The sequence below is a fragment of the Euleptes europaea genome, chromosome 7 (assembly GCF_029931775.1).
Source record: "Euleptes europaea isolate rEulEur1 chromosome 7, rEulEur1.hap1, whole genome shotgun sequence".
NCBI classification, from domain to species: Eukaryota; Metazoa; Chordata; class Lepidosauria; order Squamata; family Sphaerodactylidae; genus Euleptes; species Euleptes europaea.
In genome coordinates, this window is record NC_079318.1 from 43,778,843 (window position 1) to 43,805,950 (window position 27,108).

A 27,108-nucleotide genomic window follows, 5' to 3' on the forward strand; every position below is an offset into this window, starting at 1 on the left:
ATTTAAACACCTGTCACTTCAAAAGTTATATAAACTGCATACTGATCTGGCATTTTGTATTATAAGGCAAGCACATTGTGTGCACAGCTAGTGAGTCATGGCATATGTGGACTACCAGTAATATAATGGCCACATAGGAAATCTTGAATTTGCATTGCTGCATCTTTACTGTTAAGTGGTTTTTAAAGAGCATCTCGCTGGCCAGTTCAGGATGTTAACTGATACTCAAGTAGTTCATCCATCTGAAGCTGATTTTCTTCAGAGACACATAGATGAACTTGTTTGCGTATGTGTACATAAAACTCTTCAGGGAATGTTCACTTACAAAAACAAATACATATTTGGATATGGTTTTAATGAAACTACAAGGATTGTAGGCACAGCATTAGCTGTTTGAAGTGTGTGCCAAATTTCAAGCTGGGTACTCATTTCACCGACCTCGGAAGGATGGAAGGCTGAGTCAACCTTGAGTTGGCTTCCTGAAATCAACTTCCGTTGGGATCGAACTCAGGTCGTGAGCAGAGCTTTTGACTGCAGTACTGCAGCTTAACACTCTGCACCACAGGGCTTCTAGAAATACATATTATAACATTTGAAACCTTATACATGCTAAAATTCAGAAATTTTATACCTTCATGACTTTAGATGGCTGTGCTTGAAACATGTAATAAAATGGGTCAGGGGGAGGTTGTGGGTGCTGTTCTATCTGCTGTCCCCAAAGTAGAATCCAGGTCAGAATGAATCTGAATGATTTTATCCATAAAGAGTTTTACAAATTTCTCCTAGTGTGCTGTTGAGGGTTCTGAGGCCCCCGTTTGGAGGGGCAGGGATCCTCGATGACCTCGTAATCACCAGGTGTAAATATGTCATTGATTTATTGACCGATCGACCGGAGTTTGCTGGTGGGGAGTTGGCTGCACAACAGCATCCTCAGCTTTCAGGCATGAATGTTGCCTCTTAACATGCTTTGCTACCTTCGGTTAAGGTAAGTTCATTGGAACTGTCCATAATTCAGGACAAATCGAGTGAATTTGTTTTCTTTTAAAAACTCAGTGGGTTGCTTCCTGAAATTCAATACCACTTGCGGGACAGAAAAAAATATTTTACAAGGCGTGAGAATCTGTACAACTAACTAAGGACCGGTACCATTAGCACTTAGGGGTGAAGAAATGTCCCTTCGTGAATTTCTAGAAGTAATGTGAAAGTCCATCCATATTATGGCAATCACATATTCATGTGAATAAGAGAGCTGAATATTTATAAGGAAACATTTGATTCTATTTAAGTAGCTATAGCATACGTAATAATTTATTGCTATTTTGTGTTTTAACAGTACACAAGCACACAAGTAACACAAGTTATATTCTTGGAGTTACTCTAAGATCAGAGCGCTGTTCTTAGAACTGAAAAATTGCAATAAGTGGTTTCCCAAAGTATAGAAGAGGGAGGGATTTGTGTGACTGCTTGAATGTACCATTATAGTTCTCACATGAGTAGGTCACATACAAGAACAGAGGGGTATGGTTTTTGTGAAAGTCAGCCACAACTCATATCACAGGAACTGACCCTGTATCTTTGTGGAGTTATTGCCCAAGACTAATCAAGTGCCTACCACATTATCATGACCAAATTTAGCCTAAATCAGTTTTGTAGCAATGTTCCTTTCTAATTTTACAGATGTACCACTATTCACCCGATATGGTGTGTACTCAGAACTCATTATAATGCAAGTTGTTCATGTGCTGTGCTTTTTAATGCCAAGAAAGGTACTTCATGCATGAAGAATAATGTGGCACTTGCTGCTTTGTGGAGCTCTCTATGGGCATTGGAGCACCTGTGGAGCTTTGGACATTGTATGGTTCTTTCATGCTTAATAATACACTGCATTAGATAATGATGACTAGGAATGTGTGCCATGTGTATATTTATATGCTGCACGGCCTGGAGAGAGAACAAATTTGCATAATTGGAGGAAATCTGTGATTGCCAAGTCCACCATTTGAGTTAGACAAACGAAGCAATAAAGAGCAGTGAGTCAGTTCTGCCTGGTCATCCCGGAAGACTGAAAATAACTTGTTGTTCCAACCCTTTTATCCTTCCTCTGCCCCACTCTTCGTATGTTATATGTTTTTATTTATAGCTCAATTGCTTTGTAATTCATGGAATAGCACTTCAGAGACTGTGGGGTGGGGGGAAAGCATAGCTGAGAGGGCTAAAGTGCAGCTGCTGGGTTGGCACTTGGATGAATGCAGCAGCCGCTGTGCCAGGATGCTCCACAGCTTAGCAGCTGGTTGGGTCCTGCTGCCCATCATCTTTATGTGCCCCCATTTGCTCCAGCCTTCCATAGCACATGAGACGCCCTTTAAGAGACACGTTTCATTTTTGCCAGGTGGCCTGGCACGGTCATGTGAGCAAGCAGGAGATGGCATGGCTACGGGCCTTTCTGCAAAATCAGCACCCAGACGCACGCTATCATTTGCTCATTATTTTGTAAGTCCTCCTTTAATGCCACACACTGGTGGGACAGAGCAAATCGTGCTGCTCTTCACGCCTTTTTAGGACTGTAGATGGTCCCAGCGCAGAAGAGGACAGAGAAGTTCGCAATTTCCAAATAATTTTTTAAAAAACAACAAAATATCCTGAAGGGTCACAAAATGACAAGGAGGAGGGGACAAATAGTAATGGATGAACATTCTGATGCTGAGATTGTGGTGTACGAATGTTAAAGATGAAAAAAATGCATGTTTACCACATTGTGCAGGCAAGGGGGAGAATTACAGTGGTTTTCATTAACGCATCCCAAACAACCTCCCAAAAGAGCTTGTGATACTTGTCAGTATCAACTGTGATTTAAGGTAGCAGGGACCAGTTCAAGATATTAATAATAATCTTTAAAGGCTGGTGCACAATCCTGCAGAAGTAAATTTTGAGACACTCATTAATTGCTTTTACTATTTATGAGGCAACAACCACTTACTCATTGCTGTACAGAACACAAGTGAAACAGTCCCTGGCCCAAAGGGCTTACAGTGTACACTACTTCAACAAGACAAAGGAGGAGGGATTTCCAGAGAGCTCATTTGGCAAGAGAGAGAGAGGTAAATTCAGGCTGCAGGATTGGCCAAAATTATGAAATAAGATAAATAGCCCACTATTGTTGCATCAGCAACAATATATATATATATATCTACATACATAAGCGCACACACACTTGTATTTTATTAAGGATTATTTCATATGCAGGTGCAAGCTTAATTGGGCTATAACTTGTTTGGTTTGTTTTAAATCCATTTGTAGACATATGCCAGATAAAATATTTGCGGTAAGAATACTGAAGTAAATAATTAAATAAATAACAAGAAATACAAAGAGTAAATTAACTTTCTGGCACTGCTTAACTTAAATGTCACATCCAATGAATTCAGCACTGAAGTTAGATTAGGCAAGCTGACTTTATAAAATCTCAAAAAAGAATACAATCTGGTAAGAAGATGTTGGACAAGAAAGGTCTGGGGAGGAGCAGTTGCCGGAAAAAGAAGGGACACACATGTTTCCCCCCTCTCAAGTACTTTTTAAAAACTATACCCTTAGTTCTGTTTCTAGTGCCACAAAAAGGGGAAAAAATCATTGAACTCTGAGCCCTATTTTCACCTCCAGATCTGTTTTAGGATCTGCCCTCTCACCCACAGAGATTCTCTCTTGAGCACTGAATTGTTGAATCCAGAGTTGACAACCCGATGTAATTCTGCAATTTTCAGAAGTCAGATAGATGTGTTCCCGAATGTAGGTACAGCTCTCTCACTAAGAACATGAAACACTCTTTAGCCATAGATGCATGTATACCTCTTTGTGGGAAAATCATTATTTCCCCTTCTTTTAATGATAATAAGTGATGTTGCGGAGGTTAGTGGCACACCCTTCACCAAGTTCACTGCATTATCTTCTCCAAATCTGAGTTTTAGAGGCAGTGCTTCTAGGCAGAGGGCATGGTTTCTTGGCAGGCTTGCATCTGCTGCTACTCAGTGAGAAGAGAAATTTTTATACTCTCTAACAAGAAAATGTGTGTGTGTGTGTGTGTGTGTGTGTGAAGTACCGTCAAGTCGCAGCCAACTTATGGCGACCCCTTTTGGGGGGGTTTTCATGGCAAGAGACTAACAGATGGTTTGCCAGTGCCTTCCTCTGCATAGCAACCCTAGTATTCCTTGGTGGTCTCCCATCCAAATACTAACCAGGGCTGACCCTGCTTAGCTTCCAAGATCTGACGAGATCGGGCTGTACCATGCTGCCTTCCCTCCTACAACAAGAAAATGTGTGCATGTGTAAAGTGCCGTCAAGTCGTAGCCGACTTATGGCGACCCCTTTTGGGGTTTTCATTGGAAGAGACTAACAGAGGTGGCCTGCCAGTGCCTTCCTCTGCACAGCAACCCTGGTATTCCTTGGTGGTCTCTCATCCAAATACTAACCAGGGCTGACCCTGCTTAGCTTCTGAGATCGGATGAGATCAGACTAGGGCTGTTGAAAAAAAATTCGGTATAGTTCGGATTCGGCAGAATTCGGCCCGTCTCGATTCGGGATATGCTGAAGTCCAAACTCCCCCAATTTGGATCCGTGGAATTCGGCACCTAGTTTGAGTTCGGGGGAAAATTTGGCCGAATAAAGTCATTAAAAATGCACTTGCGCCTTTCTGCGGCTCCGGGGGGGGGCATTTTTGGGGGTGGAGGTCTCAAACTTTCAGGGTAGCTTGAGGGGACGCTTCTTGCAAGAACCCCCAAGTTTAGTAAAGATTGGGTCAGGGGGTCCCGAGATATGGGGCCCGGAAGAGGTTGCCCCCCAAAAAATCGCCCACAGTGACAGGAATAAAGCCATTTAAAGCACATTGGCGCTTTCCCGTGGCTCCGGGGGGGGGGCGCATTTTTGGGGGTGCAGCCCCCAAACTTTCAGCATAGCTTCAGATGAGGCTTCTTGGAAGAACCCCCAAGTTCTGTAAAGATGGGATCGGGGGTCCAGAGATATGGGTTCCCCCCTTTTCCCTATTGGGATGAATGGGATCAGCTGATCCTATGCATCTAGAGAGCGGCAAATCCAAGGCAAAACCTCCCGTGCTAACCATTGCAATGCAAAGCAACACGCGAGCGACCATGGAAAGGAACAGAGGCGCACTAGGCTAGCTATAGCAAAAAGGAAAAAAGGAGCAGGTGACTTGGACCGTGAAAATGTATTGTGAAAGTCAGATTTTGCAAAAACATTTTTGAGTAAGCAGCAAAACAGACCATGCAAAAAAAAAAAAAAACCAGAGTTTGTATTTTCTGCCCTGCTCCTTCTTCTCATGGTGGAGGGACGCTCCCCCCTTATGCAAACGACCCCACCAAACTCAAGCAAGTCTCACCAGCACCCCTCACCTCTCCAACCAATACGGCGCCGCGGTGCACCCCCCAAACGAGGAAAAAATCCAAGACGCAGGGGATCTCACGCAAGCCGCCCCGTTGCACTCAACCCCAGGCTAGAGGCAAAAACAGTGAAAAACACCAAGGAGGAGGCTCGACACCAAGGGTGCCGAGCGGAGAGAGACTCACTGGCCGCCGCACAGACTCAGCTTTAAACTTAACTTTAAAAGCAGTACACACACTCCCACAGAGGTGAGCTGTCACACACCCCTCAGCAGAATGGGCGAAAGCCTCCTTTGGCTTCCCCCCCCCCACAGAAACTGCCCCCACAGACTCTGCTTCCCCCCCTCATGGGAAAAAATTATAGATTATACACACGGGAAAAAATTATAGATTAAAGCCCCCAAAAGGGTCTTACTGTGGCTGTCTTCTGTTCCATCAGGAGGGACTGGGTAATCCAATACGATTCCATTTAAGCACGGGAGGTTTTGCCTTGGGTTTGCCGCTCTCTAGATGCATAGGATTGGCTGATCCCATTCATCCCAATAGGGAAAAGGGGGGACCCATATCTCTGGACCCCCTGATCCCATCTTTACAAAACTTGGGGGTTCTTCCAAGAAGCCTCATCTGAAGCTATGCTGAAAGTTTGGGGGCTGCACCCCAAAAAATGCACCCCCTGCAGCCACAGAAAGGAGCGAATGTGCACACGCACACCCCCACCCCCACGGGGATTTCTCTCACACACAAACAGATACTCTCTCTTTCTCTCCCCGGGCCACGCAGCAGCTGGGCTCACAAGCTCAATCTCGACTGATTGGCCAGAAGAAGACCCTGCTTGGCCACCAATTGGCCGCGGGAGAATGCTGCTTACTAACTGACGGTTATGCTGCTGTGCCGAACCCCAATTTGCCGTATTTATTCGCCTAACACCCCGAACTCACCAAATTCAGCTCCCCGGTTTCCAGCCTTTTTTGAGTTCGGTTCCATCCGAACTAAAAACCGCCGAATCGGGGGGGGGGGAATTCAGCTGTTTTTCAGTTCGGGCCGAACCGAATCGACAGCCCTAGATCAGACTAGCCTGGGCCATCCAGGTCAGGGCACAAGAAAACCAGAGCCCAAAGTGGCTTAACAAAATCAAGCCAAACTAGTCTACCCTCTAATTTCCCCCCAAGCCAATTAAAGCTTGAGCCTCAATGTGAAATAATCCATAATAAAATACAAGTAAATATATATAGTTCAAGTCTAGCATAGCTTTTACCCGTTATCCTTCCAAACCATTTACCAGACTAGTGCCTTGCCCCTGGTTGTTGCTCATGTCACGTTGCTTGTTAAGTTCATTCTCTGTAGAAATTTGTGTATAATATTTGAATAACTGCTATAAAAGCCTCTTGTGATATCCCAGCAAAGAGGAAGTGGGAAAAGACTGTGAGTGACTGGAGAAGAGTAGGAAACAAAGCCACACAGAGAAGGAGATCGGAGCACAGGCATATAAATTGACAACCATTTCAGAAAGATCAGCAGGGAAATTATACATGTGGGATCCTAACCACAGAGTGACCATATCAAACATCTCTTGGCTTCACAGTTTTCAAACTCTGAGGCAAGCATCCCTGCGGAAATCCTCTCCACAGTTATATGTACATCTTGATTGGGCAGGAGGCAAAATTTGGCTGCACTCAACTGCAAATCATTGTAAAATAGGGATGTCCCTGCTCTTGTGTCATTTTACCACCCTCATCTCCCTGTAGTTAAGTTGTTTGTGTAAACTTCCCAACTGTCTTTTTACTTTAAATCTTCTTTGGATGGTCATTTTATCTTTATTTCCCTACATCTTTTTCTTAGGAGGAATCTTGCATCACTTTTGGGAGAAAATAGTTTGTCCATTTAATATTGAATATGTCTTGAAATTTGAATTACATAGATTTAACTTTTGAAAGCACTTTCAATTCATCTGAAAAAATAAATGACAAATGATCATATTAAAGTAGTCCTGGCCTATTTTATTCATCTCCATAAATAGAAGAATTGCTTCTTCTGATGAGTTTCATATATTTTTATGCCATAATATCACTTGTTCACAGCTCATAACAATTGTTAATTTCCAAGAATACCGACATTGCTGTGTTCACAGTCTTATTTCTTTTTCCCCAGGTAATAACCTTGACGCTATTCATGACATAACGGTAGCCTATCCTCAAAACATACCTCAAACTGAGAAGCATCTTCTATACGGGAACTTCCCCAGAGAAATTCATTTTCACGTCCGCAGATACCCGGTGCAAGCACTGCCAGTCTCTCGGGAAGAACTCCAAGTCTGGTGTCAGAAGCGGTGGGAAGAGAAAGAAGAGAGGCTCCGTTTGTTCTATGAAGGCAAAAAATACTTTGATGCAACGGGGAGAAGCAAAATCCCCCCTTGTAAATCTGAGCTCAGGGTCATGGTGGTTAAATGCATTTCACTCCTGTACTGGACACTTTTCACATTTGCTGCGTTTGTGCTGCTGTACTTGTACAGCTTTGTACGGTGGTATTCTGTGGCTCTGGTTGTCATTTTTGTTGCACAACACAAACTGTTTGGTGGGCTCGAATTGATTGAGCTTGCACGTCATCGATTTGGTAGCAGTAAACAGAATGTACACAACCTGAAAAAAACCTAAATTTATTTGGGGTATTGTGTGTGTGTGTGTGTGTGTATGTTTGTGGATGTTTTTTAGATGTGCTACAAACTTCTTAAATGGGGAAGAGATTTTGCATGAGAATCATTAGTCTTTCTTACTGCTGTTATTGTTTAGTCCACTTTGCACTTATATTGTGAAAGAGGTAGGCATTGCCACATCTGAAAAGTTAATTTTTGAATGTATATTCAGTGTTTCTGTTGGCAGCAGCTAGTGTCTACAGTTTAGCTATAAAACAGTTTGCTGACTGTTCAAAATGTATAGCATAGCCATTGAACTTTTCAACAGTGGGGTCTAAATATAGCTGGACAAATCGTGGAGCTAAAAATAGTGGTCTGTGGTCGCTACAAAGCCTTGCCATAAATCTAGAGCAAGATTTGAACATCACATCACATTACACGATTAGCATTTGCCTCTCTGTAATTCTCTTTCTGTTATCACTTGCAGGGTGATGACAGATTATACAGTTACCATCAGCAATTTTTTGGGGTTTATAGGAAGAAAAAACAAAACTGAGAGTCTGAATTTGGATCTACTGTATTGTACTCCATTTAGACTTGCCTGTTTTGCCTCGTGATTTAATGTTTACAACTTGCACATTGCAATCCCACTTAGAAGCAAGTTACACTGGAATCTGTAAGGCTTATCAGTCAGTAAATGAGATGGCAAACGCTTCTGATTCTCTCTTCATAACAGATCTAGGCACTGCGGCCTCCGCAGCATTCTGTCTCGTTCGGACTATCCACATTCTAGTCCTGTGGATGGTTTGACATGTTTTCATGTCATGAACTGTCCTGCATTTGGAACTAGGCTGGCCTGGCGCATAACCCATGGCAAACTATTCCCGGCGTAGGAAAGCTCATGCATACCTGACATAAAGTAAATAGGAAACTTGGGAGGGAAAAAAATTGTGTGAATTTGATAGAGAAATTAGATTGTAAAAAAAAATCTCTCCACAAAATTAAAACTTCAAAAGAAGCATTTATACTACAATATGGTAGTCCCCATAGGATTGCAATATCACTTGGCAAGCCTTGTTATTTTTATCTTACTAAAATAATGTGTTTGGACCCCCAGCTGGCACATATGGTTATGCTGACTCTCTAACAAGGTTCACTCAAGCAGTGACAGTAGAAGAATCCCTCCTGTCTTCCCCAGGTTCTGAGAGTATGAAGAGATGCTATACTGCAAGGCTAATAAGGGAAGCATATAACATGCATACTTGAAAGATTCAAAGAGACATACAGGATGGAAACTGTTGCCTTCCATCTGAAAAATTCAGTGGGTTTTTCAAAACAATATATTACAACTATGTAATAACTAAGTTGATTTAGCTAATGAACTTCACTTCCCTGAGTGTGTGTGAGAGATTTTTGTTTTCTTTATTCACAAATGCTTCTCTGCTTAATTCTAGGGTGTAAGGCATAGCAGCCCTACCTAGTTTTACTTGCTACGGAGAAAACAATCAAACCCTAAAAAACTATTTTAGGGGTTTTACTTAGCACATGACGTGTCCCACCACCACCTTGCAATGTAATTCCCTTGCCACTGTGCGTGGTTTCATTGTTGAGGGATGTCCTATGAGAACAACACCATGCCACTGCCACTGCCTTTGCATAACTATGGAGGACGCTGGGCTGACGGCTGATCCAAAGCACAAGAGGATGAGCTATTACTGGCTTGCATAATCTGTGATCCAAAGCAACCCATCCGTCACGTATGGCAGCGGTCTCCAGAGAGCTCTTTAAACTTGTTTTCTGCTGCCTGACTAGGATTGCAAATACAAGAGCGTTCGACAGGCTACAATATACGGCTGTTCGGCTGGGGTCTGCCTGGCTTGATCCACGAGCTGCTTCCCATTTTCTAGAACGGCAACCATTGTTGAAGTCAAAACGTTGTCCCACTCTGTCAGCCAGATGCCCTCTCCAGATTTTGGAAAACTGAATGGCAGCAAGAACTCTTCACTCTGAAGGCCTCTCTACACCATTGCCCCACTGTTGTTTTTACCTACTCTCCCTTGTGAGCCGAGTTCCTTCCAATCAGTTTCCTTGCTTAGTCATATGTGGTGTCATATAACTAAGCATGTCTTTCCTCCCTCAGCACTTTCTCCCCCTTGACAGTATAGTGCACTCGTGTGTGTGGTCTGCATTTGTTACCGAATCTTTACAGATGACAAAGCGTGCCCTGGCATTTGTTTTCCCTGCCCTGAATATTAGTGATACCAGAGCCATAAGCCGGCACGTGAAGTATTCTGCATTGATCATAATAATGTCATGTCGAGTTCCATGTGTTTGTACAGTCTGTGTTGCTTCAGCAATGCATTTTATAGGTTGATTTTATAAATAAAGTGTATTAAAACACTAGGGTGTGAAAGAACGCCAGAATACCCTAAGTTTTCAAATTTTACTGAAACGTTAAGAATGTTTTTAGCCATGAATGAACAATATACTCTTACAGCCACAATAAAGACTTTAAAATGTACATGAGCGTTGTTTTGTTGTCTTCTTTGGCGTATAATCATCTGCAAAAACAGTCCCTATTCCTTCAGCGCTGCAGCCTTTTGACTGAGAGTTTAATACATCCACCCTCAATAGAATAGTTGTGCTATTGTAAGGGAATGATAGAAGGGAAGTAAAAAGGAGCTACTGGATTTGAATCTTGCTCTTTGGCTGCAGACGAACACATTACCCACCTGAAACTCCCTAAATTACTAACGTTTCCACACAATACAACAATATTAAATCTCCTCCCACCATTTTTGCTGTCTCCCTGAGCCCTATTTAAATTCTTGTATGAGGGGAAGCCAACTAACACCCCCAAATATTCAACCCAACACTAGAAGAGGCTCAAAATCTTCTCACTCATTTCACCCCCTCTTGACTTTTACTCCGTAGACCTTATGTACCCATTCTCAGTGTGGGGGTTACCAAGCTAGTAAACATTCCCTATCATCTTCCTAAACCAAATAGTTTTTCTAATGTCCATCAACCAAGTGAGTAGTTTTCACTACTACCATGTTAACAAATACTGCAAAAACAATGCATTTTTTGGGGTGCTTTATTGTCCTTTTGACCCCACTTTTGACAGTTTTCCCCTCTGCATATACATATATGTCTACTGAGGATATACTTGTGTCTGATAGTGTACTCTAATCCATGAAAGTTTATGCCACAATAAAGGTGCTGCAAGATTTTTGTTTTTGCTGTAACAAACTAACACGTTACCCCTTGGGAGCTGAAACTTTGGGACCACCAAGTAATCCCTAAACAGCAGTCACCTGTGAGGCAAACAAGAGTACAGATTGTGTTACGAGGCTAGGTTGTACCTTGGTAATAAGTACCACATTTGTATTACAACTCACAGCTGCTTTTGCATGGACTGCCAACTAAATTTTCTTGATCATCAGGAAAGGGGGACATATTCCGTAAGGTCATAGTTGGGTCATTAAGGTGACCTACTTGGCACAGAACCACTCACAGTTCTTTCCCTCTTTGTATCTTCACATTAGTTGCCTGCTTTGTGCATCTGAGCAGTCACTGGCATCTATTTTGACCATAACAACTAATTGCGAGATTAGTTGGGGTATATGGGCACACCGAAACACCTAAATAATAAGTTTCAATACAAACAAATCTCTTGACAATGTTTCCCCCCACCCCATATATGAATTCCACTGTGAACTGTGTGCCTTTGAACAACTGGAGGTGGCAGTGACAGACAATTTGTGGTTGGGGTGGGAGCTGTGAGAATGTCTTATTAGTGCAACTGAGCACATCTGAATTTGTTTGGATATATCCAAACAGTTCCCTGAATTACCAGCTCCCTCATCACAGCTGACAAGGAGGACATGAGTTGAACCAGCTGTTAAACAACCATTCCTGATAACATGATTTTTTAATATACATTATATACATTTAATATAATAACAACCTCTGTATTTGCATAGGCACAATCAAACAGGTCACATGAGCTACCTGTCCTGCAAGCTGCTTCTGCCAACCAAACCCAAATTTAAAATGTTTTCTTTTTTTCTCACCTCTGCTATGACAATTCAGCTAGAAAATAAGAAGAGTCATGCCGGATCAGACCAGTGGTCCATCTAGTCCAGCGTCCTGCTGCTCACAGCTAGAACAGGCTCAATTGTGCCAAGAGGGAATGATCTGCATTTCAGTTGCTATTGTGCTGTCCAAAGCCTAGGAAGACAACCCTATGAAGAAAAACTTAGCACGTTATGGCCACAACAGTACAGTCTGGATAGAAAGGAAGAGCCGGGTTTGTTCCCTTCCTAGCAGCTGTCGACAGCTTTCTCGCACATCGAGAACCAGCTCATTAGTCCAAGGGTTCTTTCAAGTGTCATCTCGTTAAGCCTTCATTAGTATCATATGGCAATAAGATTTGTATTGCACCTGGTAGAGAAACATCACTCAGTGAAAACTAAGGAGATAAAAGCAAAATGGAGGGAACAAGGTCTATATGATGCCACAGCATACTTGAAATTCCCTGTGTACAGAGCTCTGGTCAATAGAAGGCTTTGCAGAAACGGGCAGGTCCCCCATGGGTAGCCAAGCACAGAGAAGTGACAAAAAAAAGGAAGAAGCACATTGTTTATGTCCCATTCCCATCAGGAAAAGACAGAGAGAGGCTATTGCCTTTCTTGGCAATGTAATGAGAGCCCTGCTTCACAACTCGAGAACCACCACTTGTTATCTACACAAACACACTCAACCTCATTTTATTTATCCCCATTATGGATCATTTGATGATTGTCTACAGGAATATATTCTCTGGTACATTTATACTAAATACATTTTCCAATAGAACAAAGTTTCCAGGATAACCTATATGTTATTTGGAGGTAGATTATCAGTGCAGGAGGGTGGAAGGAGAGGCGCACCAAATCTGTTGCTTGGATTGACACAAAATGTCTGGAATCCATGAGGGTAAAAAGCTAGAGAGCAATATGTAACTGAGTGAAAATTTAAGTCCTGTAGATCCACCCTTTCTTTCACTTGGATCCAGAACCTGTTTGGAAACAAGTACCACAGATTTCAATGGAACTTTATTTCAAACAAATGTTGTATGATCAGGGGGACAGGCAACACCAGGTCTGAAAGCTACTGCTATTTTTTAAAAAATAGAATAAGCAATTTTAATCTCAGTTATATCAACCGTAGAAATCCTCGTGATTAAAACGAACTAAAAAAGGGAGAGGAAACATAGCTCTGGACTTCAGAGAGAGATTTTCAAGTAGGGGAGCAGCGTGGTACTGACAACTACGTCCTGGTATTACATCTAAGCTCAGTCAATCAGCTTATAGAATTCATGGGCTGGTTCCAGAGCTAAGCTCTCTGAATGATATACAGAGCAACAAGATTACCTGGAACCTGGAGTACTTCCAGGGACACTGAAATTAGTTGTTAATTATGGAAACGTGACCTGGAGTCATAGAAAACTGAAGATATGGAAACTTTTTTTTTTTTTAAGGGTGAGGCAAAATTTCTCACTTATGGAGTAATTGTTATTGTATTGGTGCTCCACACATGACTGGAGGATGTTTTGTTGATGGGGCATGTGAAACGTATCTATATATATCAAGATTGCATAACACACAGCTCTAAGGTCAGTTTGGGAAGAGTTAGTGGAATGAGTACAGCTGATGGCCTAAAAAAGAGCACACATTTAGCTGACCGGCAGTCACATGATGGCCTGAGGGAGAGGGCCCAGTCATTGAAAACCAACAGTGTTCACCTTTCTGAGGGGGAAGACAAGCAATTCTGAAGTACAGTCCTGAGCAGAGTTACACCCTTCTCAAGCCACTGAAGTCAGTGGGGTTAGATGAGTGTAACTCCGCTTCGGATTGCACTGTTAGATAAGCAGGGATCGTTTAGAAGCACCCTCACTGTGTTTAGAAACATGCTTCTGCACAATATTGTCGAAGGCTTTCACGGTCAGAGTTCATTGGTTCTTGTAGGTTATCCGGGCTGTGTGACCGTGGTCTTGGTATTTTCTTTCCTGACGTTTCGCCAGCAGCTGTGGCAGGCATCTTCAGAGGAGTAACACTGAAGGACAGTGTCTCTCAGTGTTACTCCTCTGATGTTACTCCTCAGTGTTACTCCTCTGAAGATGTTACTCCTCAGTGTTACTCCTCTGAAGATGCCTGCCACAGGTGCTGGTGAAACGTCAGGAAAGAAAATACCAAGACCACGGTCACACAGCCCGGATAACCTACAAGAACCAATGCTTCTGCAAGTTTTCATCAAAAAGCTGAGGTGCACAGATAGGCTAGTATCCAGAATGTCTCCTCCAATTTCAAGTGCAGGGTTTGAAATAACTTTAAAAATGTCTGTAGAATTTTTTAAAATGGTTCAAAATGGAGCTGCTTGATTATTATCTGGAGTGTGCCACTGGGTGGTGGCAGTTTTCACAACATGATGTGGTAGATGGAAGATACTAGTTGTGTGACCAGAAGTGCTGCATGAGTTAATACTGGAAGAGACAGTCTGTTGAGTATGTGAATGCCAGATTGTGAAGAACTTCTGGTCATACCATCGGTTTCTTCCATCTACCCCATTATGTTGTGAAAACTGCCACTACCCACTACCCAGTATAAGCACTACTGTGCTCGTACTATGGAATGGTCTTGAGGCCATGAGGACTGGCTGCCTCAGCTGGCTCACAGGCCAGATAAGAGCTCTCAAGGGCCCGCGGGCCTTATGTTTAACACCCATGCCCCACCTTCTCCCTAATGGGGAGCCAAAGCAGCTTACATTGTTCTCTTCTCCATTTTATCCTCACAATTTTATGAACTGTTTTGTTGTAAACCATCTTGGGTATGTTTGTTCAGGAAAGAGGTGAATTATAAGAGAGACAGTATGGATTAAGAGACAGTGTGGTACAGCGGTTAGAGTGTCAGACTAGGATCTGGGAGACCCAGGTTCAAATTTCCACTCTGTCATGGAAGCTTGTTGGGTAACCTTCCACCAGTCACCTTTTCTCAGCTTAACGTACCTCATAGGGCTGTTGTGAAGATAAAATGGAGGAGGGAAGAACAATGTAAGCTGCTTTGGCTCCCCATTGGGAAGAAAGGTGGGCTAGAAATGAAGTAAATAAATAAATAAATAAATATAAACACCTTGAATAATCATTAAAGGTTAGTGGATGGAGCTTCCTGAAAGGCCAAACTCCTGCATCTCTCTTTTTTAGAAATGAAGCATGGCTTGCAGCATTGGGGTAACAAGGCATTCCGTTATAAATAGGGTTGCCAACTGCCAGGTAATAGCAGGAGATCTCCTGCTAATTCAACTGATCTCCAGCCGATAGAGATCAGATCACCTGGAGAAAAATGGTCGCTTTGGCAATTGAACTCTATGACATTGAAGTCCGTCCCCTCCCCAAACCCCGCCCTTTTCAGGCTCTGCCCCAAAAATCTCCCGCCGGTGACGAAGAGGGACCTGTCAACCCTAGTTATAAAAAGGTAAAAGTAAAGATAGTCCCCTGTGCAAGCACCAGGTCACTACTTATAAAAGCACAATTTAAAATGTAATGTGTGAATGAGGGAAGCATGTAATTAGAGTACAGACGTATTGTGCATTTCTAAATTTTCTAAAATAAATAAATGGATATACTCCTGAGAGAGCCAGGGTTTGGTTGCAGTTTCCTGTCAAGCGTACATTGACTATAAACTCCCATAATGTGTGGAAGGGGAAGAAGAAGAAGAGTTGGTTTTTATATGCTGACTTTCTCTTCCACTTAAGAACTGGCTTACAATAACCTTCCCTTCCCCTCCCCACAACAGACACCCTGTGAGGTAGGTTGAGGAGGGCGGGGTTTGGGAGGAGAGGGACTTCAATGCCATAGAGTCCAATGGCCAAAGCAGCCATTTTCACCTGGTGAACTAAGCTCTATCAGCTGGGGATCAGTTGTAATAGCAGGAGATCTCCAGCTATTACCTGGAGTTGGCAATCTTTTTTTTTTTTGAGTTTTGAAAATAGTTCTTTTTTATTGTTTCTTTTTATACAAGTTTCAATATATATTTCTTATTCTACATACATTGTTTGTATAACGTACTTTTCTCATTCCCTTCCATCCCTCCCATCCCCCTCCCTAGCCCCACTCCTTCTCCTTATAATTTTTAGTCTCTTAACCCCAGCCACGGGCACAAAGTCTGGATCTTCCACCGAATGTCTTTTCTTCCTTCCATTGATATCCACTCTAAGTAGGTCTTCCATCTACTCGTGATTTCCCTGCTCTTGTCTTCCCATGAAGTCTTCTGGCGCATCATCTCGACGATATCGACTGTATAAATTCACACAGATAGTTGTGCCAGATTTCTATAGTCCATTTACTTTTATCCTTCCAACCCAGAGCTATTACTGCTTTGCTTGCTAATAACATAGCCTTGAATATGGCCTGATCCCTCTTGTTTACCCCTGAGTTCCCTGTTGTGCTCATTAACATTAGGTTAAAATCTATGGTTAAGGATACTTTACATGTTCTCCTTATAATTTTTAGTATTTGTGTCCAAAAGTCCCTAACCTCTGGGCATTCCCACCACATGTGGGAGAACCATCCCTTAGATTGTCTACAGTGCCAACACATTGGGCTTAGTCCTGGAAACATATTTGCTAATTGCGCTGGGGTTTTGTACCATTTTGTAAAAAAAGTATGTTCCAATTCATTGAATTTAATCACTTTAATTTCCTCTAGTCCTTTCATAATTTTACCTGCTGTGTTTTCTGATATCTGACCTTCCTTACTCCAAATTTTTTGTAAATATGATATTGTCTTATCTTTATTTGATATCATTTCCCTGTAGATTTTTCCTGCCAATCCTTGTTTTGATTTTTGCATTTCTTTATATATTTCTTTCATTGGTTCCTCTGACCATATTTCCCCTTTTTCATTAATCATTTTAACCCTTCTATAAAGGCCTGTTGTTTTTAACCAATGTTGCTTGCCTATCTCTTCTACTATCTCCTGTAAAGGTTTTAGGGTTCCTCCTCTGTATATATCTCCCAATCTATAATATCCTTTTGACCTTAGGATTTCCCACCATTTACTTTCTCTCATTTCAGTGTGCATAGTCTCTAGCGGAGTCCATCTTGAAGTCCTTCCTAGCCATAAAGGTTGCCATTTATTCCATACCTCTAATGCTGTGTGCCTGGGTCCTATAGTTAATTTTAAATCTTTACTTAAGACTTTTGAGAAAATGCCAAATCTTCCTATGTCACTGTTAATCTTATTTTAATATCTAACCCATATCTGGTCACTTTCTTCTCCATCTCTAATAATGACTTTAATTGAAAGGCGGTGTAGTAGCTATTCAAATCCGGGGCACCCCAACCCAATTCTGATCTAAGGCTATATACCAACTTTTTTTGAGTTCTACATTTTTTGCTATCGAATATCCACCCTCTTATCATTCTATTCCAGTGTTTTGTTTTGTTTTTGGTACTGATTCCTAGTGGTATCGTCTGAAATAAATACGTTAACTTAGGCACCCAGAACATTTTAGTACTCCAGGTACTGGCTGGAGATCTACTGCTATTGCAACTGATCTCCAGTCGAAAGAGATCAGTTCACCTGGAGAAAATGGCTGCTTTGGCAATTGGACTCAATGGCATTGAAGTCCCTCCCCTCTCTAAACCCCGCCGTCCTCAGGCTCCGCCCCAAAAACCTCCCGCCGGTGGCAAAGAGGGGCCTGGCAACCTTATCTCTCAGTAGTCAAGAAGGCCAGTTAACAGTGTATGGTGTCACGTGTGTTTCTGCTGTTTAAACTTGATTCCTTTTTGTACCTGAGTTTAATCAACAAATGATCGATTATTCTGTTGTCTCTCAAGTTCCAGTGTTTCTCTCACAGGCATTTTTCCTGGCAAGGTTAGAGCTTGTTTCCATGATCAGAGATACCCTGAATTAATGAAGTTGTTTCTTGAATCAGCTGTGTCTCTTCCCGCTGAACTTAAAATACTGGCTAGTGGAAGATCTATGTCGCAGCAAATATGCTGGCTGGCATCTCTCAAGAAGAAAGAGGATCAAGTCGAAGTCTCTTATTAGTTCAGGACTCATTACACTGCATTCATTTTGATCCAGTTTCTGACCTGCTTCTAGAACAGATAAACAAATCACAGACGGAAGGAAATCGCATGCATTTGTATTAGCTTAGCTTGTAAGCAAGCCCTTACTAAGATGGGGCTCTGCATTCCTTGTTCTATTGTGGGATGGGGAAAGAGCAAATGTTTTGTTCCATCTTGGTAGCTCAGTTTGGGAGGGAGGGTGTAAGCTGGCACAGGTCACCTGTGCTTATTATATTAAATAAACACAAGCCAAGAATTCAGAAATTTCTAAACTAACGTTCCTTCATTGCTAAAGTTGGTCTATTACAGCAATCAGTCTTTAAAGCCCAGGCTGCTAGGGATCGTATAAGGTATTTCCTCAGAAAGTATACAAAGTCTACATTCTTCAAAGTCCATTGAATATGATGTCTTAGAAGGGTGTAACTCTCCTTAGGACTGCATTCTGGTTGCTGGCTTTTAAAGTGCTCCCTCTAGCTGTCTCTTTAATATCAGTCTGACCTGCCACAATTACCAGGTGATGTTATTTCACTTCATGCCATGAAAAGCTTCAGCTGAGGGCATCCACGGAAACTGGTGGCCAGTAGGTTCAGGACAGATAAAAGGAAACACATAATGCTTCAGAAACAGAAACCTGATTAAGTAATTGTTTCTTGTCATGTACAGACCAAATTGTATGCAATTAGCTCTGTATCAATCCAATCAACATCTTCTTCTGGTAGGGTTGCCCACCTCCAGGTGGTGGCTGGAGATCTCCCGCTCTTACAACTGATCTCCAGGCAACAGAGATCAGTTCCCCCTGGAAGGTGGCCTCTATGGCATTGTACCCTGCTGAGGTCCCTCCCCTCCACAAACCCTGCCCTCCTCAGGCTCCGCCCCAAAATCTCCAGGTATTTCTCAGCCCAGAGCTGGCAACCCTAGGTGATCACCCTGTGATCACCTTTTCATGCAGTATCCTCTGCAAGCCTGGTGCTTGGGGTGGGGGGGAGTCTTTCTAAAAATGAAGTTCCTGAACTTTTATAGCCTGTTGGCACCTTTGGAATTCTGACACAGGATAGTGGGCACAACCCCAAAATGGCTGCAGAAGGAGATGGAGGCATCTGCAGAATGCCAGGTGCTGAGTTTATGCATAACACTACTAGCAACTCTTCAGCATTTCGGGCAGATGTTCTGCAGAACAGGATGCCTTTTAAAATGAACATATTGATTAAAAGTATTTTCTTGTATACACACAGATTACCTTCTGTCACGCAGTGAAGATCCTTGTGCCGTGGTGGCAGTTGCTGTTGAAACAACTTTTTTCCCCAATCGGCATAGCCAATCAGATCTCCAATGGCCAATGAGAAGCCCTGTGGGGCAAAAATCCACTTGACCCCACCCCTTTCTAAAAACACTTGACGAGCTCCAGGAAAAGTGTTGGTGGGTGCTATGGTGCCTGTAGTTGTCATGCTGAGGATCCCTGTTTTAGCTAGTGGGTGTGCCAGCCCTTGATGGCTAAAGAATTTCCTCCCAGGTGTACTTGATCTGATCCTGCAAACTGACACATGAAGCCAGAGGAGTCTTTGCCATTGACTTCAGTGAATATAGGGCACTTCTCACCGTAGCAACAGAAGAAGAACAAAGAGTCAAAAATAACTCTTCTGTAGACTGATTATTTCTTGGGAAGTGTAATTTATTTAGAGAGGAGATATTTTCTTTTCTTGGCAGAGTTCTCTGGACACATTTTTAATGTTTGCACTTCTGTTCTCTCCGTGGATAACTTTGTCATCACAGTGGTTCCTGCCCACCCTTTCTCTGTCTCTTGTCTCTGTCTCTCTCTGTCTCTCTGTCTCTCTGTCTCTCTCTCTCAGTCCTCTCCCTTCCCACCCTCTGCTTTCACTCTTTCCCAGCATGAAATTGCAAAGCCCATGTTTGTCTCTGCAATGCCTGCTGAAATTGCTTTTTTATTTTTGCACACCAAGATACAAAAGATCTACCTTTATCACTCTCCTGCAGCTTCACGTCTCCTAATTAAGCAACGATGGGTTGTCAAGCATGCATGACAGGCGCAAAGTCACAGGAAGTGGCCTGCCAATGAATGCACAGCTGGCCCTGGTTATATTCTCCAGCAGAATGAGGATAGGAAGAAAAGGCCTCATCCATTATTGGGTGTCAGTCTTGAGCAAACAGCAAGCAAGTTGAAAGATTTTGGAAAGAGGCATTGTTTCCCCCTCCAGACCCTGTGAGGACTGGTAGGGTTTGTCCTATGAAGACTTTTTTTAAAAGGCAGGCAATCTTATTTTCTATTTCTAGACTTTATTCCTGTAATCCCTATTTTTAATTTTGCAGTTGACATGCAGATTAAACTTGATTCTTATTTTCCAAGCCAAAAAGCATTCTTTGTGATTGCTACTTGAAATACATTCTGAAGAAAGGGGTACTCAGTTTAGGGTGGGGGGAGCCTTTTTGGACACAGAATTTATAGATAAGGTATTCCCATTTGGGTATGCAAAGTACATCCATGGATCTGTGACTATCGCAAGAATACGATCCTTTTAATGAAGTGATGCATTTAAATGATCTATTGATCACTGGTGAACTACAAGGGCATTTCAGTGTTTAAGTGGCTACGTATATAATTTCATTCTAACAAATGAGGTTCAGCTGTACAAACACTTTTCAGCGTCCCCAAAGCCGCGAACTTTAAAACATTTCAGACATTAAAAAGCATTTAAAATGCATACATATATAACATAAAACATAATATAAACACATAAAAACACACAAAAGGGAGGAAGGCTGATAACAGTTAGTGAAGGGATGACAAACAAAACGAAAGAGTCTTCATCTGCTAGTTCAAGGCAACAAAATCTGCCTGGACAGCACGTTCCAAAGTTTTGGCACCATGACCAAGAAGGCCCTTTATTGGGTTGCCATCCATCTGCCTCTGGTAGCCGGGGCACTCGAAGGATATGGGAGTAGGCGCTCCTTCAAGCACGCTGGCCCCGACTTGTATAGGGCTTTAACTGTCAATTGAATTGTGCCCAGAAACAGATTGGGAATCACTGTGGATGGAACGTGACTGGAGTGACATGGTCCCTACAATCTGCTCCAGCCAGAGTTGTGGCTACAGCATTCTTTACCCACTGTAACTTCTGGACAGTCTTCAAGGGCAGCCCCACATATAGTAAATTGTAGTAATCTAATTTAGATGTTATCAGGGCATGCACTACAGTGGCAAGATCTTTCCTGCCCAGGAAAGGTGCCCTCCACTAACTCCTGTTTATCCAATAGGAGGCCTGGGTCCAGCAACATCCCCAAGCTATCAACCTGCTGCTTTAGGGGGAATGCAACCCATCCAGAACAGGAGCAGCTCTGTTTTGGGATTAAGTTTCAGCTTGTTAGCTCTCATCCATCCCAAAACTGCCTCCAGGGACCTGTTCATGGTTTCCACAGACTCCCTGGGATCTCCTAAAGCACAATATAGAGCTGAGTGTGGTCTGCATATTGGTGGCAGCTTAGGTCTCTGGATGAGCTCTCCCAGTGGCTTCACATAGATGTTAAAAAGTATGGGGGACAAGATGGAAGGACCCGACAGGCCAGAGGCCAAGGAATGAACAGCAGTCCTTCAGTGCCACACTCTGAAATCTACCTTTGAAGTGAGAAGGAGCTAGCCTGGGCCATCCTGGTCAGGGCAAACAATATACTACATGCAGTTAAAAAGGTGCGGTCCCCTAATATGGATTAAAAGAAGGATCTCGTTTTCTTGAACCTGGTGCAACTTCAAGGTTATGGAGAACATAATGATGAAGAAACCTGTTGTGTCATCCTCAGTCAACATGTTAAGGATGAAGGATGCAGCATGAGAGATGTTTTAGTATACCGAAGAGTTCCAAAAAGCCATGCTTGATAAAAGAAATACAAGGCAATGTTCAATCTATTGGGTCATTTAGCCATACTTCAACAAGATAAGAATGTACTGATGATGTTTTGCAACTAAAGAATAACCCAGTAACTTGTCTACACCTGATAATTCCTCTACCTGACATGCCTAGCAGATTGCAGCCAGACAAGAAAACTTCACCTGATGATTTTTCTCCATCTGATATGCCTAGTAGTTTTTAATTTGATATGAAAACATTAAGAAAGCTTCGGCTTGTTAGCAAAATGAACAACTAATAAATAATTCAATACCTTTGTCTCTTCTTTGAAATCTTTACCCGATGAATTAAAACCTGTATTCCTGTTTGTTTATGTGTATAATAGACTAAAGACTATATGACAAATTGGTAGAAACAGAGACTGCTCTACCAGGTTGATACCTGCACACATAGTATATGAGAGACATATACTAACCAGTATTACAACTAGAACCAATCTGACCAGATGTTTGAGTAATTGGCAATAGATTTTACAACCTATACACATGCCTGGTTGGGTTTGAACTGTTTGTATATGTATTTATTTATGTATTTCTGTAAATATGTGCAGGCTTAACATGGGTTTTAATTAACCACTGATGAAGGCCCAATAGGCCGAAACGCGTTTGGTTGTGGTTACAGTTGTCAACCTTAGCAAATGCCATTGTGCTATTTTAATGTTTTTAAAAATATTTTTAACCTTTACATAGCACTTCCAATAAATTATATGTATAGTATTTATACACACACACACACACACACACACACACACACACACACACACACACACATATATATATAAGGTTGGGTCTTATTCCCCTCTTTTTTCTTCCACTTCTGGCACCCCTATTACCCATTCTTTATATTTGTGCCATTTTCAGTACCATCTTTTTGGTGGAGTACTGATTGCCACTGACAGTGCCTATTGTTGATGAGCAAACACACACACACATAAATCAAGTCAGCCTCATGGGACATACAGTTTTTTGTACCCATCTAGGATCCAATAGTGTTTTCCTGGAAGTCAGTCCAACTTTGGAGGGGACTGCAGTGGCTTGAAACATGCATTGCCCATGTTTTCTTCAGCATCTTTGTGTTCCTTCTCAATCTGTAAAACAGAATGTTACAATACGCCATTAAGATGTTGGTGCTCTCTTGCAGAGGAAATTGATTGCACAGAGATCATTCCTGACCACCCACACAGCACAGAGGAAATAAAACATTCTGCATTGACCATTGTAATCCTTTAGCAAAAAGTATGAAATAAAACATAAATGAGTTCTCCACCTACTCCTGTTCCATCCTCTTTTAAGGATAGAATGAATGAATGAATGTTGAAATTGACGGATCAAAGAAGGGAATGTACTAAATCCAATTTAAAGAGAGGAAAATAACATTATGCATAGTTTGATGCAGCCAGAGATGTTACAGGAGAAAATGACTGTAGAAAAATAGGACCTTGTTTCCTTATATGTAGCCCACATTAAAGTGTGCTGGGCTTATTATAAAGTAGAAAATATAGATTTTTCTTGAATAATTGGGCCCCATATTAAATATAATCTTGGTAATGTAATCTTAATAGTTGCTTTAAATGTCAGTATCATTTGGCTGCATTTGCTTGCCAGGAAGACTATGGCCAAAAACGCATGGTCCCTTAACCCACTTTATTCCCCGTTTCAGCCAGGATCAAATTGACCCGGGCTGGGGGGAAACTGTACATATTAACTTGAAAAGCAGGGACGAAACTGTGTGCAAAAACATCCATGTAAACAGAAAGTGCGGGGGACGTGCACAGTTCCTGTTTAGCTTGCAACACTCCCGCCCCCAGTGATAGGTCGTTTCCTGGGGCAGGGAAGGCCCTCATTGGTCAATTTGAAACGAGCAATCACCAGGGGTGTGGGGTGTGTGCCAAACTAAACAGGAACTTCATGTCTCCCACACTTTCTGTTTACATGGATCGATTGGCACAGTTTCGTCCCTGCTTTTCAAGGTAATGCATACAGCAGCACCCCGGCCCGGGTCAATTTGATCCTGGCTGAAACAGGGAATAAAGTGGGTTAAGGGACCATGCGTTTTTGGCCCATGCTGATAATGAAAACTAAGTAGTCTTTCTCTAACAATAATGGTGGGCCTGAGTTCTCTGAAAGCCTGAGAATGCCACCTTATGGCAGTCTGGAAGTAGACAGATGTGTATTCAGTTGATGTCCAGCTCTGTACTCATCCTATGCCTGGGACTTCAATTTGCCATTGTTACCTTACATGTCCATATTGCAAGTGGTGATACTTGTAGGACCAGCAGTAGGCATAGCTCGATTTGCACTTTGAATTTGTCATATGACATTAAAATTTGTTGTATGAAATGAAAAAGTGGAGTGGGGGAGATGCCGGCTTCCAACTCTTTCATGATCACACCAAATGAGATGGTGGAAGATCCATGATCAGATCTTCCCATATATTTTTAAATGAACACTGAAACACTAGGGTTTCTTCCTTTGCTGATTTGAATCTGAGCTGCAGCACAGGAGAAGTAAGTGGCTCCCCAACTTAGTTTGTTAATCCAAATTGACACCGTCTCACAGGCAGTTTTAACCTTAGAAGGGGGAAAGATGGACACTTGGGCTTTGGTGACCCTTTTCTGCCCTATCCTCCACTAACAATAGCTCCATCGGGTCAATTGGCAAAACCATGCAGGGTGGGAATGGGTACACCCCTTCAATCCTTGTCACCTCCATGACTGTTGTATATATTTAAAAAACTTCCTGGAAACATGAATCTTCCAGCATCTTGTATGACTGGCCATCAGAGACCGGCATTGTCCTACTTGCTGTTCTTTGGATTTAGCTCACATGCAAAGGAAATGTCATCGGAAGGCCCTTTCATTCATTATATGGTGCCATTTGACTATCTTCTATCAAAATGCAGCTCAAAACCCACCTCTCCCATGAAGCCTTTGGTTCAGCTCCTTAATCTTAATTCCCACTTAAAATGAGGACAAAGTACATGTGATTGCATTTGGTCTCATGTATCTGTTAAGACTCTTAGCTTTCTATCTCTTTCTTATTCTGTCATCTTCTCACTCTAGCCGAATTTGGATGATAAACTCTTTGAAATAGGTACCTATCTTTTGTTATTCTGAAACAAGGCTCTTACCACATCCTTATGGGTTAGGTAATTTATACCCTAAACTAAACTTGACCCAGGTAAATATAATAATCTCTACACACATTTATCTTTTGGACTGCTTTTTATTTAGAAAGACAGAGGTGCAAGGGACCAAAAAGAACACAGAGACCAAGTCCTGGCCTTCCCCAAGGCAACACTATCTATCACATATGTTAGGAAAAAGCAAGAGTCCAGTAGCACCTTACTGTTACAACACACTTGTAACACACTGTTACAACACACTTACTGTAACAACACATTTGTTACAACACAATTTTAAAGCAAGCACCTATCAGTATTCCCATATTACAGATTATCACAAGAGTTGATATGTTGGGTATATGCAGCTTCCTGTGTGACATTTAAAGATGCCTGGGTAGCAATGGAGGAAGGCTTTTTAGCAGGCAGAGGGGTGGGCTGGAAGGAAAGGTCTCAGGTATGGTTGTGCAAAAAAATTTGGGGGGTAAATTTCAGGTTCGGTTTTATTGGGCCCGATTCCCCCCCCCCCCAGTAAACCTGAAATAAGCTGAATACCCATACCGGTAAATTTCGTATTCAGCTTATTTTTGGGTTTCCTGAAAAATTTGGGTCCATTATAGTCTATGGGAATTTTTTTCAAAGCTCCAGGGGGGGGCATTTTGGGAGGCAGAGTCCCCAAATTTGCAGTATGGCTGCAAGGGACTCTCCTTAGATGGTCACCAAAGTTTGGTGAACTTTGGGACAGGGGGTCCAATTTTATGGGCCCACAAAGGGGTCACCCCCATCCTCTAGGCCAGTGATGGCGAACCTTTTAGAGACCGTGTGCCCAAATTGCAACCCAAAACCCACTTATTTATCGCCGAGTGCCAATGCGGCAATTTAACCTGAATACTGAGGTTTTAGTTTAGAAAAAACAACTCATACGTTAACATCTTTTGCCTTAAAAGAAAAACACAATAAAAGAGCTTTCAATGATACAAACAACTTTTTATCAAAAGGCATGCTTTTGAACAATTAATGTGATTTTTGCTGTTGTGTGCATGCTGATAATTTGTCTACCCTTGGCTCATACTTTGTAAGTTTGAGAGCAACACATGCAGCACTCAGGTCATCTGTTAGTGTGTTTCTGGTGTCAGGTTTGATATAATTCAAAGCGGAAAACAGCTCCTCACAAGCATAAGATGATCCAACCAAAGTAAGGAAAGCAATCCCAATTGCGTTCATTGACTTAAAATTATTTGGCAGAGAATTCCACACTTTTAAGGAATTCTGAGTGGCAAATCCAAGGCAAAACCTCCCATTCATAAATGGCCAATAACCCCCCATGCAGAGTTTTGAGAATCTGGATGGGGAAAATGTGCATCTGAGTGGCAAATCCAAGGCAAAACCTCCCATTCATAAATGGCCAATAACCCCCCATGCAGAGTTTTGAGAATCTGGATGGGGAAAATGTGCATCTGAGTGGCAAATCCAAGGCAAAACCTCCCATTCACAAATGGCCAATAACCCCCCATGCAGAGTTTTCCGAATCTGGATGGGGAAAATGTGCATCTGAGTGGCAAATCCAAAGCAAAACCTCCCATTCACAAATGGCCAATTACCCCCCATGCAGAGTTTTGAGAATCTGGATGGGGAAAATGTGTGAGAGGCCAGCTTGCCCCAGCAACGGGGTGTATTGGGGGGGGGGGAGAGAGAAAGAGAGAGAGAGAAAGGTCGAGTCATCCACAGGCTTGCATGAAAACCCGCAAGGCGAACTTTTGCAACTCGCCCCCCAACGATGCAAAGACACAAACACACACAAAAAAGCCTCCCGCGTTGCAGAGGAAGAGGCACCTTTGCATCGCGCCCCGGGTGGTGGGGGCAAGCTCGCGCGCTTCCCACGCCAGCAGCAAAAGCCATGAGGGTGCAAAGGGCAGCAAGTTTGCAAAAGTGGGGTGGGGGG

At 42.4% G+C, this 27,108-nt stretch overlaps 1 protein-coding gene across 1 annotated transcript in view; it reads left to right on the top strand.

Moving 5' to 3' along the window:
- LCLAT1 (lysocardiolipin acyltransferase 1) overlaps positions 1-8,074 on the top strand; it is a 64,181-nt gene extending 56,107 nt beyond the window's left edge. Inside the window, exon 6 of the mRNA XM_056852728.1 lies at positions 7,536-8,074. Within this exon, the coding sequence (XP_056708706.1) occupies positions 7,536-8,038 (503 nt within the window). The 3' untranslated portion in view covers positions 8,039-8,074. The remainder of the gene's footprint in view (positions 1-7,535) is intronic.
- Positions 8,075-27,108: the final 19,034 nt, after the last annotated feature.